General features: G+C 41.1%; 1 protein-coding gene across 2 annotated transcripts in view; it reads left to right on the forward strand.

Annotated features, from left to right (window-relative positions):
* Nucleotides 1–14625, forward strand: part of CGAS (cyclic GMP-AMP synthase) — a 28512-nt gene extending 13887 nt beyond the window's left edge. The window contains exons 3-4 of one of the 2 annotated variants that reach the window (XM_031666843.1): nucleotides 10826–10928; nucleotides 14206–14625. In XM_031666843.1, coding sequence (XP_031522703.1) covers nucleotides 10826–10928; nucleotides 14206–14557 — 455 coding nt within the window. In that variant the 3' untranslated portion in view covers nucleotides 14558–14625. 2 annotated transcript variants of the gene reach the window in all.
* The last annotated feature ends 3619 nt before the right edge of the window (nucleotides 14626–18244 follow it).

Below are 18244 nucleotides of genomic sequence, written 5' to 3' on the forward strand. Positions count from 1 at the left end.
ATTCCACTGCTCCTATGCAATGTGTCTCAGCCTCACAGATCAGGATGGGTTTTCAGGCTGTGCTCTTGGATAAAACTCAGCTTCCAAGAACCAGACTGAGTTGGTCTACAGCTAAAACTTTATAATGGTGATATTTTTGAAGGTAGAAGGAAGTAACTTTTTTTTTTTTTTTTTTTTTTTTCTGAGACAGAGTTTTGCTCTTGTTGCCCAGGCTGAAGTACAGTGGCACAATCTCAGCTCGCTGCAACGTCTGCCTCCTGGGTTAAAGCAATTCTCCTATCTCATTCTCCCAAGTAGCTGGGACTACAGACGCACACTACCATGCCTGGCTAATTTTTTGTATTTTTAGTAGAGACGGGGTTTCACCGTGTTGGCCAGGCTGGTCTCAAACTCCTGGGAGTAGCTTTTTCCCTTGTGATTTAGTCTAAAAAAATATGAAAGTAGCTGATTATCTTCATTTCCTCCCATGGATTTATGTAGGACTTTTGGCACCTACTACTACTGGATTCCAGGGAAATTGAAGGGGACTGTAAAACAAATGAGCCAAGTTATAAATGAGTATTGCTGAAAAAAGCCCAGAAATAGTCAATCATGCTTAGTTTAATGGTTTGTGTTTCTGTGGACACGTATCATAACTTCATATATTGCATACATATAGGAATCATTTTCTGTAAGAAAAATAGTTTATGAAGGGAACTTACATATATCATTATTCATGTTTTTACAAAATGATTATAGCTTTCTGCAAAGAGGTTGTTCTGTAAACTGAACAATTTATAGAATAGCTGCCCCAAGAAACCTTCACTGTAAGTGATACAGAAATCACAACAGGACCCCATACCATCTCTTGCTGACCCCACACTGTCCTGGGGAACACTGGAGGATAAATCACCTTAGAGATGAAGAAGAGTCCTTTGGTGGCCCTGTGGCCTATGTGGCTAGCAAGGTTTTTTGTTTTGTTTTGTTTTGTTTTTGTTTTTGTTTTTTTAGATGGATTCTTGCTTTGTCGCCCAGGCTGGAGTGCAGTGGTGTGATCTCGGCTCACTGCAACCTCCACCTCCCGGGTTCAAGCGATTCTCCTGCCTCAGCCTCCCAAGTAGCTGGGACTAAAGGCGCATGCCACCACGCCAGAATAATTGTATTTTTAGTAGAGACAGGGTTTCACCATGTTGGCCGGGATAGTCTCCATCTCTTTACCTTGTGATCCACCCGCCTCAGCCTCCCAAAGTGCTGGGATTACAGGCGTGAGCCACCATGCCCGGCCATGGTTAGGGAGTTCTTTGCATTCTTCCATTAAAATGAAAGAAAGTGAAGGCTGGTGCTGGATGCTTAGCTTCACTTCTGCTTTCTGTTACCCTTGGCTGTTCTGCATCTCCCATCATTCCAGAGTATGTATAATTAGACAAAACTCTGCTTCTGTGTACGTGTGTGAGTGTATGTGAACAGAGGGACTTAGTGAAAATACTTGTACTAGATTGGAGACACTTATAACACCTGCTGTATCTTTTCTTTCTCTAAACATTCTACTAGAAATTCCCTGGTCTCACAAGTTATACTTTTAAAAATATTATGTTTTTGTTTTTCTTTATTTTTATTTGTTTATTTTTTGAGACAGTCTCGCTGTGTTGCCCAGGCTGGAGTGCAGTGGTACAATCTCGGCTCACTGCAACCTCCACCTCCTGGGTTCAAATGATTCTCCCACCTCAGTATATCAACTAGCTGGCACTACAGGTGCGTGCCACCATGCCCAGCTACTTTTTTGTATTTTTAGTAGAGACTGGGTTTCACCATATTGGCCAGGCTGATCTCGAACTCCTGACTTCAGGTGATCCACCCATCTCCATCTCCCAAAGTGCTGGGATTACAGGCATGAGCCACCGTGCCTGGCTTTATTTTTATTGATTTTTGATCAAAAATTTCAAATTTTAAAAATCTACCTGTTTCAAAATACCAGTTTTATTACCAAGGATATAATTTATTTAAAAAGCAGTTTATGATTTACTTGCAGTTTTTTTGTTCTTAACATAAAAGGACAGTAAAATTTGAGATTTTTAAACCACTCAAAAAAATGTTCAGCCAGGTGCAGTGACCCGTGCCTGTAGTCTCATCTACTCAGGAAGTTGAGGCAGGAGGATTGCTTGAGCCCAGGGGTTCAGGGTTGTAGTGAGCTATGATCATGCCACTGCACTCCATCCTGGGTAACATAGCAAGATGTCTTCTATACCCCACCCACCAAAAAAAAAAAAAAAAAATGTCTCTGGACAGTTTAACTCAACGTAGGCTAATTAACTTGTTTCATTATGTTATCTGTTTTTAGATACTGGTTTTTAAATTTTGATTTCATTTGTTTTATACATTTATAAAATATATACATGGTTCCACAGTCAAAGCTATGGAAAAAGGTACAATTAGAGAAACATCTTCTGTTCATGTCCTCTCCACGCTCTTCTCTCCTTCCCTGATTAGAAACCTTTTTAATTGTTTTTAGTTTTCCCTTCCATGGTTTTTAAATTTTATTTATTTATTTATTTATTTATTTATTTATTTATTTATTTATTTCGAGATGGAGTCTCTTTCTGTTGCCCAGGCTGGAGTGCAGTGGGGTGATCTTGGCTCACTGCAGTCTCTGCTTCCCAGGTTTAAGTGATTCTCCTGCCTCAGCCTCCCGGAGTAGATGGGATTACAGGTGTGCACCATCACGCCTGGCTAATTTTTGTGTTTTTAGTAGAGACGAGGTTTCACCACGTTGGCCAGGCTGGTCTTGAACTCCTGACCTCAGGTGGTCCACCCACCTTGGCCTCCCAAAGTACTGAGATTATAGGCGTGAGCCACCGCGCCTAGCCTTCCGGTTTTAAAAGTGTAAGTAAATATATTCTCTCTCTCTCACTCACTCATGTAATGGCTCAAACCTATAATCCCAGTACTTTGGGAGGCTGAAGCGGGTGGATCACTTGAGCTCAGGAGTTCAAGACCAGTGTGGGCAACATGGTGAAAGTCTGTCTCTACTAAAATACAAAAATTAGCCAAGTGTGGTGGTGCATGCCTGTAGTCCCAACTATTCAAGAGGCTGAGGTGGGGGGGAATCACTTGAGCCCTGGAGTTTGAGGCTGCAGTGAGCCAAGATGGTGCCACTGCACTCCAACCTGGGCGACAGAGTGAGACCCTGTCTCAAAAACAAAGAAAAAGTTGTGCCTTTTATTTTAAAAAGGGAGTAGCATATAAATGTGTATACAGTATATAATATAAATTATATACAATGTTTTATATTATGTAAGGCATATTGCATATAAATTATACATATTACATATAAATACTTATGTAAATATATATTCATATAAATATATTTAATACATATTTTGAAGATAAAGACATCAGGTAAAAACTAAGGAAATCTGGATAAAGTATAAACTTTAGTTAACAATAATGTATCAATATTGGTTTATTGTACCAATGTATTTTATGAATATGGGATGTTAATAATAGGGAAATGGGGGTGCAGTGGCATGTGCTTATAGTCCTAGTTTCCTCAACCTTTGGGAGGCTGAGGCAGGAGGACCATTGAGCTCAGGAGTTAGGGTTGTTCTCCTTGGAGCCGAACTCCCGGGTTCAAGTGATCCTCCCGTCTCAGCCTCCCACCTCCCAAGTAGCTAAGATTACAGGTGCATGACATTGTGCCCAGCTGGACATTTTTTCAAGTGGGTTTAAAACTTGGTATTTTGACTGTCCTTTTATCTTAAGAACAAAAAACTGCAAAAAAAATTATAAACTGTTTTTTATAAGTGTATTATTGGTAATAATACTGGTATTTTAAAAGGCAGATTAAACATGTAAATATTAGATAATATACTAATTTATATATATATATAATATATTTGTATGCCACCCCCTTTTTAAAATAAAAGGTACACCTTTTTTTAAAAAAAACTAGACACAGAGTCTCGCTGTGTTGCCCAGGCTGGTCTCAAACTCCTGGCCTTAAGCAGTCCTCCCACTGTGGCCTCCTAAAGTGCTGGGATTATAGGCATGAGCCATCACAGCCAGGCCATACATTCTTCTTTTTAATTTTATTAATTTGGTTTATTTTTTTAATTTTATAGAAGCCCTGCTCTCAGATATAACACGTTTTTTCTTTTAATTTAACGAGATATTTTCGAGCTCACTCCATACCTCTCTATAGAGATAATACCCATTCCTTTTTAAAGTCTATTTTTGCAGCTAGTCAAAGAGTAAATCCTTATGTAATATTGCTAGGCATTTCCCAGATCTCCATAGGCATCATTCCAATTTACTTTTCCACAGCAATGTATCAGGAGTACCTGCTTCACCCTCAACCTCACTGACTTGTTAAACTTTTTGCCAACTGAAATTCTTGCCAGTAGTCCAAAAAGCGAGAAAGGATGTCTCAATGTAGTTTATTTAAAAATAAACTTTTGGTTTTAGCAAGTTTTACATTTACAGAAAAATTGTGAAGATAGTACAGAGAGTTCCTGTATAACCCCATACCCATTCCCCTGGGGTTTTTTGTTGGGGAGGTAGTAGGGCAGAGTTTCACTGTATTGCCCATGCTGGTCTCGAACTGAGCTCAGTGATCCTCCCGCCTCACCGGATCAAGTAACCGGGACTACAGACACGTGCCACTGCAGCACCCCCATTTTCCTATTATTATTATTTCACATTAATATATTTATACAATTAATAAACCAATATTGATACATTATTGTTAGCTAAGGGCTATATCTGCTGGGCACAGTGAGTCATGCCTGTAATCCCAGCACTTTGGGAGGCCGAGGTGGGCAGATCACCTGAAATCAAGAGTTCGAAACCACTCTGGCCAACATGGTGAAACCCCATCTCTACTAAAAAAATACAAAAATTAGCCAGGCATGATGGCATGTGCCTTAGTCCCAGCTACTTGGGAGGCTGAGATGGGAGAATCACTTGAACTCGGCGGGTGGAGGTTGCAGTGAGCCAAGATCATGCACTGCACTCCAGTCTAGGTGACAGAGAGAGACTCCATCTCAAAAAAAAAAAAAAAAAAAAAAAGGTCTATACCTTATCCGGATTTCCTTAGTTTTTCTTAATGTCCTTTTACTATTCCAAGATCCCATTTAGGATACCATATTGCATTTAGTTGTCATGTCTCCTTAAGCTACTCTTGACTGTGACAGTTTTTTGGTTTTAACAGTTTTGAGGAGTACTAATTAGGTATTTTGTAGAATGTCCTTTACTTGAGATTTATTATGTTTCTTATGATTATATCAGAGCTATTGGATTTGGGGAAGGAAGGTCACAGAGGCAAAGTGCCATCCTTATCGCATTTTATCAAGGGTACATGCCACCTTTCTTTACAGTCATATACAGTTGACCCTCAGGATTGGCTCCAGGGTACCCTGCAGACATCAAAGTCCACAGATGCTCAAATCCCTTACATAAAATGATGTAATACAGTTGGCCCTCCATATCTGTGGGTTTCAATCCATGGTTGGTTGAATTCTCAGGTGTGAAACCCTTGGATACAAAGGGCAAACCATATTGGGTAGCTATCCCTGAACTCTTTATTCTGTCCCATTAAAATCTTTGTCTATCTTTGTACCATGTTGCACATTATGTAGCTTTATAATTAGTCTCAATATCTTTTAGGGTAAGTTCCACCACTTTGTTTTTCTCCAAGGGTGTTTTAGAGAGTCTTGATCCTTTGCATTCTCGTATAAATTTTGAAATCAGCTTGTCAGATTCCACAAAATACTTTTTGGAATTTTGATTGAGATAATGTTGAATCTATAGATAAATTTGGGGCCAGGAATGATGGCTTATGCCTGTCATTCCAGCACTTCAGAAGGCTGAGGAAGGAGAGTTGCTTGAGCTGAGGAGTTCAAGACCATCTTGGACAACACTCTGTAAAAACTCCACCCAGGCGAGGTGACTCACGCCTGTAATCCCAGCACTTTGGGAGGCTGAGGTGGGTGGATTATGAAGTCAAGACATCGAGACCAGCCTGGCCAACATGGTGAAACCCCATCTCTACTAAAAATACAAAAATTAGCTAGGCATGGTGGCGCACGCCTGTAGTCCTAGCTACTTGGGAGGCTGAGGCGGGAGAATTGCTTGAACCTGGAAGGCAGAGGTTGCAGTGGGCCGAGATCTCGCCATTGCACTCCAGCCTTTCGACAGAGAGATACTCCATCTCAAAAAAAAATTTGAAATAAAAAAAAACTCTCTATAAAAGTTTTTATAGAGGGTTGTGAGTCTTCATCTCTATAAAAACTTTTTAAAAAATTCGCCAGGTATGGTGGTGTGCACTTGTAGCTTGTAGTCTTAGTTATGCAAGAGAATCACTGAAGCTCAGGAGTTTGAGGTGACCGTGAGCTATGATCTTGCCACTGCACTCCAGCCTGGGTAACAGAACAAGACACTGTCTCTATTAAAAAAGAAATAAGTAAACATGGGAGAGAGTTGATATGTTAACAATATTGAGTCTCCCAATCCACTTGTTTAGATCTCCTCTAATACTGCCCAGCTTCACTCATTAGCATTTTCTCTGCAGAGGTTTTGTATATCTTTTGTTAATTTATTCATAGGTAATTGATCTATTTTAAAACTTTTTATTTATCTATTTATTTTGAGATGGAGTCTCGCTCTGTCACCCAGGCTGGAGTGCAGTGATGCGATCTCGGCTCACTGCACCCTCCGCCTCCAGGATTCAAGCGATTCTCCTGCCTCTGCCTCCTGAGTAGCTGGGATTACAGGGCCCACCACCATGCCTGGATAATTTTTGTATTTTTAGTAGAGATAGGGTTTCACCATGTTGTCCAGGCTGCTCTCAAACTCCTGACCTCAGGTGATCTGCTCACCTCGGTCTCCCAAAGTGCTGGGATAACAGGTGTGAGCCACTGCGCCTGGCCAAAACTTTTTATTATGAAAATTTTAAACCAGTACCATAGGAGACTGGGCTGGGAGTGGTTGCTCATGCTTGTAATAAATACCAGCATTTTGAGAGGCTGAGATGGGTGGATCACTTGAGCCTAGGAGTTCAAGCCTGGGCCATGTGGCAAAATCGTCTCTTCAAAAAATACAAAATAAATTAGCTGGGTATGGTAATATGCACCTGTTGTCCCAGCTATCTGGGGGGCTGAGGTGGGAGAATCACTTGAGCCTAGGAGGTTGAGGCTGCTGTGAGCAGAGATCATGCCACTGCACTCCAGCCTGGGTGACAAAGGGAAACCTTGTCTTAAAAAAATAATAAATGACTGGGAGCGGTGGCTCAAACCTATAATCCAAGCACTTTGGGAGGCCAAGGCGGGTGGATCACCCAAGATCAGGAGTGCGAGACCAGCCAACATGGTGAAACCCCATCTCTACTAAAAATACAAAATTAGCCGGGCATGGTGGCGCATGCCTGTAATCCCAGCTACTCGGGAGGCTGAGACAGGAGAATCACTTGAACCCAGAAGGCGGAGGTTGCAGTGAGCTGAGATGGCGTCACTGCACTCCAGCCTGGGCAACAGAGCAAGACTCCATCTCAAAAATAAAAATAAATGCACAAATAATAATTTTCTTATATTGGTTGGGCACAGTGGCTCACACCTGTAATTCCAGCACTTTGGGAGGTGGGAGGATTGCTGGAGTCCAGGAGTTCAAGATCAGCCTGAGCAAGGTGGAGAGACCCCGTCTCTACAAAAAATCTAAAAATTAGCCAGCCGTGATGGTGTATGCTTCTGGTCCCAGCTATTGGAAAGGCTGACATGGGAAGATTGCTTGAGGCTGGGAAGTTGAGGTTTCAGTGAGCCGTGTTCACGCACTCCAGCCTGGGTGACAGGGAGATCTTGTCTCAAAAAAAAAAAAAAAAAAAGGTAATAATTCCCTAATATCAAACATCTATTCAGTATTAAAATTTCCACCTGTCTTGTAAGTGTCATACATTTTTTTTGTTCAGTTTGCATGTTTGGATCAGGATTCAAATAAGGTTCATACATTGTGACTAACCAATATGTCTTTTAAATCTCTTTTAACTCATAACTTCCTCTTTCATAACTTTTTTATCATTGAATAAAATGTACTCAATTTACTCATTGAAGAAACAGGTTATTTTTCCTGTAGAGTTTCCCAAAGAGAGGATTTTGCAGAGTGCATTCTAGAAGTGTCGTTTAGCATGTTCTGCTTTCATCTATATTTCTTTTTCTTTTTTTTTTTTTTTTTTTTTTTGAGAGGGAGTTTCACTCTTGTTGCCCAGGCTGGAGTGTAATCACCCAATCTCGGCTAACTACAACCTCCACCTCCCAGGTTCAAGTGATTCTCCTGCCTTGGCCTCCAGAGTAGCTAGGATTACAGGCTTGCACCACCATGCCCAGCTAATGTTCGTATTTTTCGTAGAGATAGGGTTTCACTATGTTGGTCTGACTGATCTCGAACTCCTGACCTCAGGTGATCCACCGCCTCAGCCTCCCAAAGTGCTGGGATTACAGGAGTGAGCCACTGCGTCTGACCTCATCCATATTTCATTAGCAGTTAGATCTAGAAGGTAATTGCTACGTGTTTTTTGTTTTTGTTTTTTGAAATTGAGTCTCACTCTGTCATTCAGACTGGAGTGCAATGGAGTGATCTCGGCTCACAGCAACCTCCGGCACCCGGATTCAAGCGATTCCCCTGCCTCAGCCTCCTGAGTAGCTGGGATTACAGTTGTGTGCCACAATGCCCAGCTAATTTTTGTATTTTTAGTAGAGACGGGGTTTTGCCATGTTTGCCAGGCTGCTCTTGAACCCCATACCTCAGGTGATCTGCTCACCTTGGCCTCCCACAGTGCTGGGATTACAGGCATGAGCCACTGCACCCGGCCTACTTGCTAGTTTTTATACTATTGTAAGAAACATCTCCCTCAAAATTTCATTTTTTGTTTACTGTCGTGTATCAAAATACCTTTGATTTTCATATCCACAATCTTGGTAACTCTTTTAATTGATTTGGTGAATTTATTTATAGATTTTTTTTTTCTTTTTTCTTTTTCTTTCTTTTTTGAGATGGAGTCTCGCTCTGTTGCCCAGGCTGGAGTGCAGTGGCATGATCTTTACTCACTGCAACCTCAGCATTCCGGGTTCAAGGGATTCTCCTGCCTCAGCCTCCCAAGTAGCTGGGACTGTGTACAAATACATACATACATGTGGTATGTGTAGGCACACGCCACCACCAGCTAATCTTTGTATTTTTAGTAGATACAATGTTTCACCATGTTGGTCAGGCTGGTCTCCTGTCTCGGCCTCCTGAAGTGCTGGGATTATAGGTGTGAGCCACCATGCCCAGCACTGTAGACTCTTTTGTATTTCCTATATATGCAATTACATCATCTATTAATAATGATGGCTTTGTTTCTCCCTTTCCAGTGTGTAACCCTGTTTTTCCTTCCCTTACTGTGCTTGCTATGACACCCAGTGCATGTTGAACAGAGATAGAGATAGCAGAAGTTTTGCCTTTTTTCTGATTTCTCTCTCCAACTTTTTACCTCACATAATGATTGTTGCTATAGTTTTCTAAAATCTACCTTTTATTGAATCAAGTGTCCCTCTAGACTTAAATTGCTAAGAGGAGTTTTTTTAATGATGAATGACTATAGGATTTTAATAGCTACATTTTCTTCATCTATCGAGACAATCACGTGTTTCTCCTCTGTTCTATTAATGTGACAGATTATATTGATTGATTTTTCTGGAAAATCCTGCAGATTATAAACCACTTTTACATTACTAGTATAAAACCACTAAGTAACAGGATGTTCAGAGCATAAGAGAGCTAGCCATGGTAAGACTCGGGGAGAAATCTTTTTTTTTTCTTTTTGGAGACGGAGTCTTGCTCTGTCACCCAGACTGGAGTGCAGTGGCACGATCTCAGCTCACTGCAAACTCTGCCTCCTGGGTTCGCCATTCTCCTGCCTCAGCCTCCCAAGTAGCTGGGATTACAGGCGCCCGCCACCATGCCCGGCTAATTTTTCGTATTTTTAGTAGAGGTGGGGTTTCACCTTGTTAGCCAGGATGGTCTCGATCTCCCAACCTCGTGATCCGCCTGCCTCAGCCTCCCAAAGTGCTGGGATTACAGGCGTGAGCCACCGCGCCTGGCCAAAATCATTCTATATTTACACAAACTCTCATAAATAAGAAGAAAGGAAATGATCCTCAATTCATTTTGTATTAATACTAAAACCTGTAAGGATGGTACAGAAAAAGTGAATAAATTGATTCAAATTATTATTAAAACAAAATATTTAACAAAGGGAATTTAGCAATATATGAAAGGTAATACATCTTACTATTGCTAACTATATTAAATTGTGACTTCCTTTTTTTTAAAGTTAGGCCCATTTTTTGTCTTAGTGTACTTATTTTTATATGTAATTATTTATCTGTTCACTTCTTTTGATTCATTCCTAGGATTTTTCTAGAATATTTTCTTTTACTTTTTTTTTTTTTTTTTTATGGAGTTTTGCTCTTGTTGCCCAGGCTGAGTGCAATGGTGCGATCTTGGCTCACTGCAGCCTCCGCCTCCCAGGTTCAAGCAGTTCTCCTTCCTCAGCCTCCTGAATAGCTGGGATTACAGGCACGCACCACCATGCCTGGATAATTTTTTTTGTATTTTTAGTAGAGATGGGGTTTTTCCATGTTGATCAGGCTGGTCTCGAACTCCCGACCTCAGCCTCCTCGGCCTCCCAAAGTGCTGGGATTACAGGCGTAAGCCACCATGCGCAGCCCCAAAATATTTTCATGAGGGAAATCACTTAAATATTGTTTAGATATGGATGCTTTGGGTAAAGTGCTTTTCTGTTTTTCTTTTTGAAATTAAGAGGAAACATGGCGGCTATCCTTCTCTCACATCGAAAAGGAAATTTTGAGCAATCATGGAAAATCTAAAACATGCTGTGAAAACAAAGAAATGAAATGTTGCAGGTAACAGCCTTATTTTGTTAAATGACAGGTTATCTATGGTATGCTTAATTATTTGTTAACTCCATACCTCAAACCTGAAGACCTGAGCTGGGTTGGGTCTGGGGGGCAGGGCAGGATTGGGTTGAGCTGGGGAGTGTCAGTATGAAACCAGAGAAGCTAGATCCAAAGGGCCAAAGAAGGGATGTTGTTAGAAAGCAAGGCCAGGGAATAGTAGTTCTGAACCCTGGATCAGATGAATGTGTTTTTGTATAGATGTATCAGTAGGACAGAGTGAGAGGGTATGAACACCAGGTATTACAATTCGATGGGTCTTAGTATTTTGCTTGTTTAAAAGTAATGGATATTAATGCCATATAATTGGAGGAGGCCAAAGGATCGCTCTTACTGGTTACTGGGCTTACTTTGGGATAGGTGGGTTGTGTTGACGGCTAGGGATTGACTGGCCAAACTGAAAACAACACTACGTGAGTAATTTTTTTTTTTTTTTTCTGGGACAGACTTTCACTCTGTCACTCAGACTGGAGGGCAGTGGCACAATCATGGCTCACCACAGCCTCGATCTCCTAGGCTCAAGCAATCATCCTACCTCAGCCCCCCAAGTAGCTGAGACTACAGGTACATGCCACCATGCTTGGCTAATTTTAAAAAAAGTTTTGTAGAGGGCCTGTTGGCTCACACCTGTAATGCCAGCCTAGCAACATGGTGAGACCCCACCTCCATAAAAAATTTAAAAATTAGCCAGGCATGGTGACTGGTGCCTGTGGTCCCAGCTACTTGGAAGGCTGAGGTGGGAGAATCGCTTGAGCCCAGAAAACCAAGGCTGCAGTGAGCTATGATTGTGCCACTGTACTGCAACCTGGGTGACATAGTGACACCCTGTCTCAAAAAAAATTTTTTTTTATTGGTAGAGATGGTGGTCTCCCTTCGTTGCCCAGGCAGGCTGGCCACCAACTCCTGGGTTCAAGTAATCTTCCCGCCTTGGCCTCCCAAAGTCTTGGGATTACAGGGATGAGACACTGCACCCAACCATTTTTTGTGTGTGATGGCCTACACACCATAAATAACTAAAATTGAAAAGGAACTGTTCATTTGAGTTTCTAAAGTTGGCCAGTATTGGCCAGGCGTTGTGGCTCACACCTGTAATTCCAGCACTTTGGGAGGCTGAGGCAGGTAGATCACCTGATGTCAGGAATTCGAGACCAGCCTGGCCTACATTGCGAAACCCCATCTCTACTAAAAATACGAAAATTAGCTAGGCGCAGTGGTGTGTGCCTGTAATCCCCACTACTCAGGAGACTGAGGCAAGAGAATCACTTGAACCTGGGAGACAGAGGTTGCAGTGAGCCAAGATCGTACCACTGCACTCCAGCCTGGGCAACAGAGCAAGACTCCATCTTAAATAAATAAATGAAGTTGGCCAGTATAAAGATCACAAAAGTTAAAAAATCAAAACAAAAATGCCCAACATGCAGGCACAGAGGTTCTTTAAGATCTCATATGCAGGCTTTGAAGCAAGCATTAAGAAAAATATATTGTTGGCCAGGCACAGTGGCTCATGCCTGTAATCCCAGCACTTTGGGAGGCTGAGGCAGGTAGATCACCTGAGGTCAGGAGTTTGAGACCAGCCTGGCCAAGATGGTGAAACCCTGTCTCTACAAGAATGCAAAAATTAGCCGGGCGAGGTGGCGTGCGCCTGTAATGCCAGCTACTTAGGAGTTTGAGGCAGGAGAATTGCTTGAACCCAGTAGGCAGAGGTTGTGGTGAGCTGAGATCATGCCATTGCACTCCAGTCTGGGCAACAGAGGGAGACTCTGTCTCAAAAAAAAAAAAAAGAAAAAGAAATATTGTTGATAAGCCTAGTTTCATAAATAGTACATTTTATCAACTACTGAATAACTAGATGAAACAGCAGATTATCTATGGTATGCTTAATAATGTAAATAATTCTGTGATATAATCAGTGGATTTTAAAAAAGAAAAAAATTATATTAATTTTGCAGTTCAATAAAGTAAAATAATTTTATAACAAAACAAGATTTTGGATCGCTTGAGGGGGGTAAGGGGAGGGTCAGAGGTTGCAGTGAGCCGAGATTGCATCACTGCACCCCAGCCTGGGTGACACAGCGAGACCCTGTCTCAAAAAAAAAAAAAAAAAATAGTATAAATATCTGTTAGCTTTATACAGTTGAAGAAATTGATAGAATATATTTAAGCTAAGAATGGGTAAGGGAGGGAAAAATGTGTTTTTGAAACTTCAAACCATATATTTGAAAACATAATCAGATTTTAGTGTGACTGTTATTATATTTATGTTATTTATTTTATTTTATTTTATTTTTTTTGAGATGGAGTCTCACTTGTTGCCCAGGCTGGAGTGCAGTGGCACGATCTCGGCTCACTGCAACCTCCGCCTCCTGGGTTCAAGCAATTCTCCTGCCTCAGCCTCCCGAGTAGCTGGGATTATAGGTGCATGCCACCACACCTGGCTAATTTTTATATTTTTAGTAGAGATGGGGTTTCACCATATTGGCCAGGCTGATCTCGAAGTCTTGACCTTGTGATCTGCCCGCCTAGGCCTCCCAAAGTGCTGGGATTACAGGCATGAGCCACCACGCCCGGCTTTTTTTGTTGGTGGTGGTGGTGGTGGTGTTACAGAGTCTCACTCTGTCGCCCAGGCTGGAGTGCAGTGGTGCAATCTCAGCTCACTGCAAGCTCCGCCTCCCGGGTTCACGCCATTCTCCTGCCTCAGCCTCCCGAGTATCTGGGACCACAGGCACCCGCCACCACGCCCGGCTAATCCGCTCGCCTGACCTCCCAAAGTACTGGGATGACAGGCGTGAGCCACCGCGCCCGGCCTTTGTTTTTTTTTTCTTTTTTTTTTGAAACGGAGTTTCGCTCTTGTTGCCCAGGCTGGAGTGCAATGATGGGATCTTGGCTCACTGCAACCTCCCCGTCCTGGCTTCAAGTGATTCTCATGCCTCAGCCTCCAGAGTAGCTGGGATTACAGGCGTGCACCACCAAGCCCAGCTAATTTTGTATTTTCAGTAGAGAAGGGGTTTCACCATATTAGTCAGGCTGGTCTCATATTCCTGACCTTAGGTGATCCCCCTGCCTCAGCCTCCCAAAGTGCTGGGATTACAGGCGTGTGTCACCACGCCCCGCCTATATTTATGTTATTATATATCTTTGTTGTTTATGTTTTTGCTATGAGATGCCTAAAATCCTTTGTTGAATGTAAATAAGTAAAAATAACTGTTTTCCTTTTTTTATTCAACAGGAAAGATTGTTTAAAACTAATGAAATACCTTTTAGAACAGCTGAAAGAAAAGTTTAAAGACAAAAAACATCTGGATAAATTCTCTTCTTATCATGTGAAAACTGCCTTCTTTCACCTATGTACCGAGAACCCTCAAGACAGTCAGTGGGACCCCAAAGACCTGGGCCTCTGCTTTGATAACTGCGTGACACACTTTCTTCAGTGCCTCAGGACAGAAAAACTTGCGAATTATTTTATTCCTGGATTCAATCTATTCTCTAGCAACTTAATTGACAAAAGTAGTAAAGAATTTCTGTCAAAGCAAATTGAATATGAAAGAAACAATGAGTTTCCAGTTTTTGGTGAATTTTGAAATTGTATTTTTAGAAAGAGATTGTATTTTTAGAGTGACCCTAAATCCTGGAGAATACAAGAAAACTTTAAAAAGAGGCCAGGCGCTGTGGCTTACACCTGTAATCCCAGCGCTTTGAAGGCCAAGGCCACTTGAGGTCAGGAGTTTGAGACCAGCCTGACCAACATGGTGAAACTCCGTCTCTACTAAAAATATAAAAATTAGCTGGGCATGGTGTTGCATGCCTGTAATCCCAGCTACTTGGGAGGCTGAGACACGAGAATCACTTGAACTCAGAAGGTGGAGTTTGCAGTGAGTCAAGATGGCACCACTGCAGTCCATCCTGGGTGACACAGCGAGACTCCCTCTCAAAAAATAAATAAATAAATAAGAAAAAAATAGGAAATTATTAAAACAATTTTTTAAAAAGCAACAAAATAAAAAATTAGAGTGACTGTAATAATTGGAATGTTTGAAATTTGTCACAGCAATAATTGACTAAAATGAATGTAAATAATTATTCAGTTTTCAGTTTGTTGTAATAAACTCTAATCAGTATAAAGGATTGACTATCCTAGGAAAAAGATTACTCAAGGAATAAGAAGCAAAAGGAGTATTTGAAATCTAAAAACATTACCATGCTTGCTTTATCATGCAGGCAAATAAATAAATGACATTTTCAGATTGGAATAAAAAAAGATAAAGTACATATTGCCTTAATTAAATTCATCAAGTACTTACTGAAAAACAGCTCTCCACCATGCCTGGCCAGGCAATACATAATCTTTTTTTTTTTTTTTGGCGCCTTTTTTTTTTTTGAGACGGAGTCTCACTCTGTTGCCCAGGCTGGAGTCCAGTGGCATGATCTCGGCTCACTGCAAGCTCTGCCTCCTGGGTTCACGCCATTCTCCTGCCTCAGTCTCCTGAGTAGCCAGGACTATTGGTGCCTGCCACCACACCCGGCTCATTTTTTTTTTAGTATTTTTAGTAGAGACTGGGTTTCACTTTGTTAGCCAGGATGATCTCGATCTCCTGACCTCGTGATCCACCTGCCTTGGCCTCCCAAAGTGCTGGGATTACAGGTGTGAGCCACTTCGCCAGGCCGAAATACATAATCTTATAAGAAAACATAAGATACTTTTAATATATGTGACTAAATGTAAAACCTAATTTATTTTCTGTTATCTATTTATTTTTACTTTCAGTAACACTTTTTTTTTTAATTTTTAGGTAGCATTCAGCCTACAGGCAACTGCTGTTTGTTAAATTTTTCCTGTTCATATATTTTGCACATTTTCTTGTTGGTTAGTATTCTTCTTCTCATTGTTTTGTAGAAGTTCTTAATATATTTGGGGTACTTATCTTTCATTTGTTGTCTGTGTAACAAATCACTTCTGCATGTGGGTTGTCTGCACCTTTTTTTGGTGTCTTTTAGTAAACAACGTTTTTTGTTTTGTTTTGTTTATTGTAAAGATTTTAAAATTTTAATGGAGTTGATTTTTTTTTCTTATTCAAGCCTTTGAGAATAAACTGGAGTTGGATTTGTTATGGTTTTTGCTTTATACATCTTGTTTAACAACCTACTGCGTTTGAACATACTAAGAGAAACATTAGACATTTGAAGAGTTTTGGGGACAATTAATGATAAATAGAACACTATGCAAATAAAATAATCTAAGCAATTTTTTTTTTTTTTTTGAGACAGAGTCTCACTCTGTCACCCAGGCTGGAGTGCAGTGGCATGATCTTGGCTCACTGTAATCTCCCACTTCTGGATTCAAGCAATTCTCCTGCCTCAGCCTCTCAAGTAGCTGGGACTACAGTTGCACACCACCACTCCTGGCTAATTTTTTTTGTATTTTTAGTAGAGACGGAGTTTCACCATGTTGTCAACTTGGTCTCCAACTCCTGACCTCGGGTGATCCACCCATCTCAACTTCCCAAAGTGCTGGGATTACAGGCGTGAGCCACCGCGCCCAGCCAATCTAAGCAATGATTAACTCTGTAAAAAAAAAATGAATGCGTGGAAGAAAAGTCTGATATGAGAATATTGCTCAGCTATAAGTATTGACAAAGTCCTCGTAATGTAACCATTGACTATTAATCTTATTGAAGTTATGGACTGTTGTCTGACTTTAAAAAATTTTTTTTTTAAATTTTTAATGTGAAAAGAAAAAAAGAAATTATGATTACCCACTCTGTGGTTAGGATAGGACAATAAGCTTAGTGCTTGTATGGTGATAGTGGTAGGGGGATTACATTAGTTTCCTGTGTAACAACCACAACCTTAGAGGCTTAAAACAACACATATGTATTATCTCACATTTTCAATGGGCCAAGTTCTGGGTGTGGCTCTGCTCAGAGTCTCTCAAGGCTATCATTAAGATGTCAGCCAGCGCTGTAGCCTCATCTGAGGCTTGACTGGAGAAGGATCCATTTTTGTTGGCAGAATTTAGTTTCTTACATTTGTAGGACTGAGGGCTTCAGTTTCTTGCTGTCAACCAGAGGTTGCCCTCAGTTCGTAGAAGCTGTCTTCAGTTCCTTACCATGTGAGCCTCCCAACACAGGCAGCCCACAATGGTAGCTGGATTCTTCAAAGCCAGCAAGGGAGGTACTCCAGCAAGAGGAGTGCTACAAACTTGTTTAACACAATTACATATACATAATTATGGACAGCCATTGCCTGTACTGTGTTCTATTGATTAGAAGCAAGTCAGAGGTCCCACTCATACCCAAGGGGAGAGGAATCGCTCAAGGGTGTTTTTGTTGTCTCAGGTGCCAGCGATATAGTTAGGGGGAAAACAGTTCCCATAAGAACACCCTCATTTCTGTCAACAATTGCAATTTCAAGGGATTCCTAAAACCGCCCTGAGGTTTGATGAAGGACGCACAGAACTCACTGAAACCACTATGCTCATGGTTGCAGTTTATTATATGGTAAGCATGCAAGTTTAAATCAGCCAAAGAAGTGCATAAGGCAGAGTTTAGGAGAGTACCAAACACAGCACTTTCCGTTGTCTTTTGGTGGAGTCATGGACATGTTATTCTCTTGGCATCAATGTGTACCAATACACACAGAATATTGCCAGCCAGGGAAGTTCACCTGAGCTATGTCCAGAGTTCTTACTGCCGCTCATGGTTGGCTGGCTATATGTCTAACTTCAGTCTCCAGCTCCTCTGGAGGGCAAGAAGTATAAGCTGATACCATGACCCAAAGACCCCACCATAAATCACATTTTTATACTTTCTGGCACATTCCAAGAGTTTAGCAATTACCTTTCAGAAGCCAAGGGCAAAGGTGAGACTTTTCTTTGGGTTAAGTTAAATTCTTTACTACATAGATGTGAAATTCAGGAGTTGGGGGGCCACAGGACAACCCTGAGGGCCCGACTGTCGCAGGTATGCAAAAACTGAATTAATCTCTCATAGTGGGAAGTCAGTAGATGTCAAATTTTTAAAACCAAGAAACTGCAGTATAAGCAAGTTATTAATGGCTAAAAGATGAAAAGGTTACATCTTGGGAGTGGAAAATGAAGAGTGGAAGGGTTCAGGACTACTTTTTTAAAAAATAAAATGATTTATTTTTTTGTAAATATGAATACGGTTGGCAAAAACCAAACCAAACCAGAATAAAACCAAAAAATGATAGTTATATGATGGATCATGCCCAAGTACAACAGCATTTATTAGTAGACTATAAAAAATAAA

This window comes from Papio anubis, chromosome 6, assembly GCF_008728515.1.
Source record: "Papio anubis isolate 15944 chromosome 6, Panubis1.0, whole genome shotgun sequence".
NCBI classification, from domain to species: Eukaryota; Metazoa; Chordata; class Mammalia; order Primates; family Cercopithecidae; genus Papio; species Papio anubis.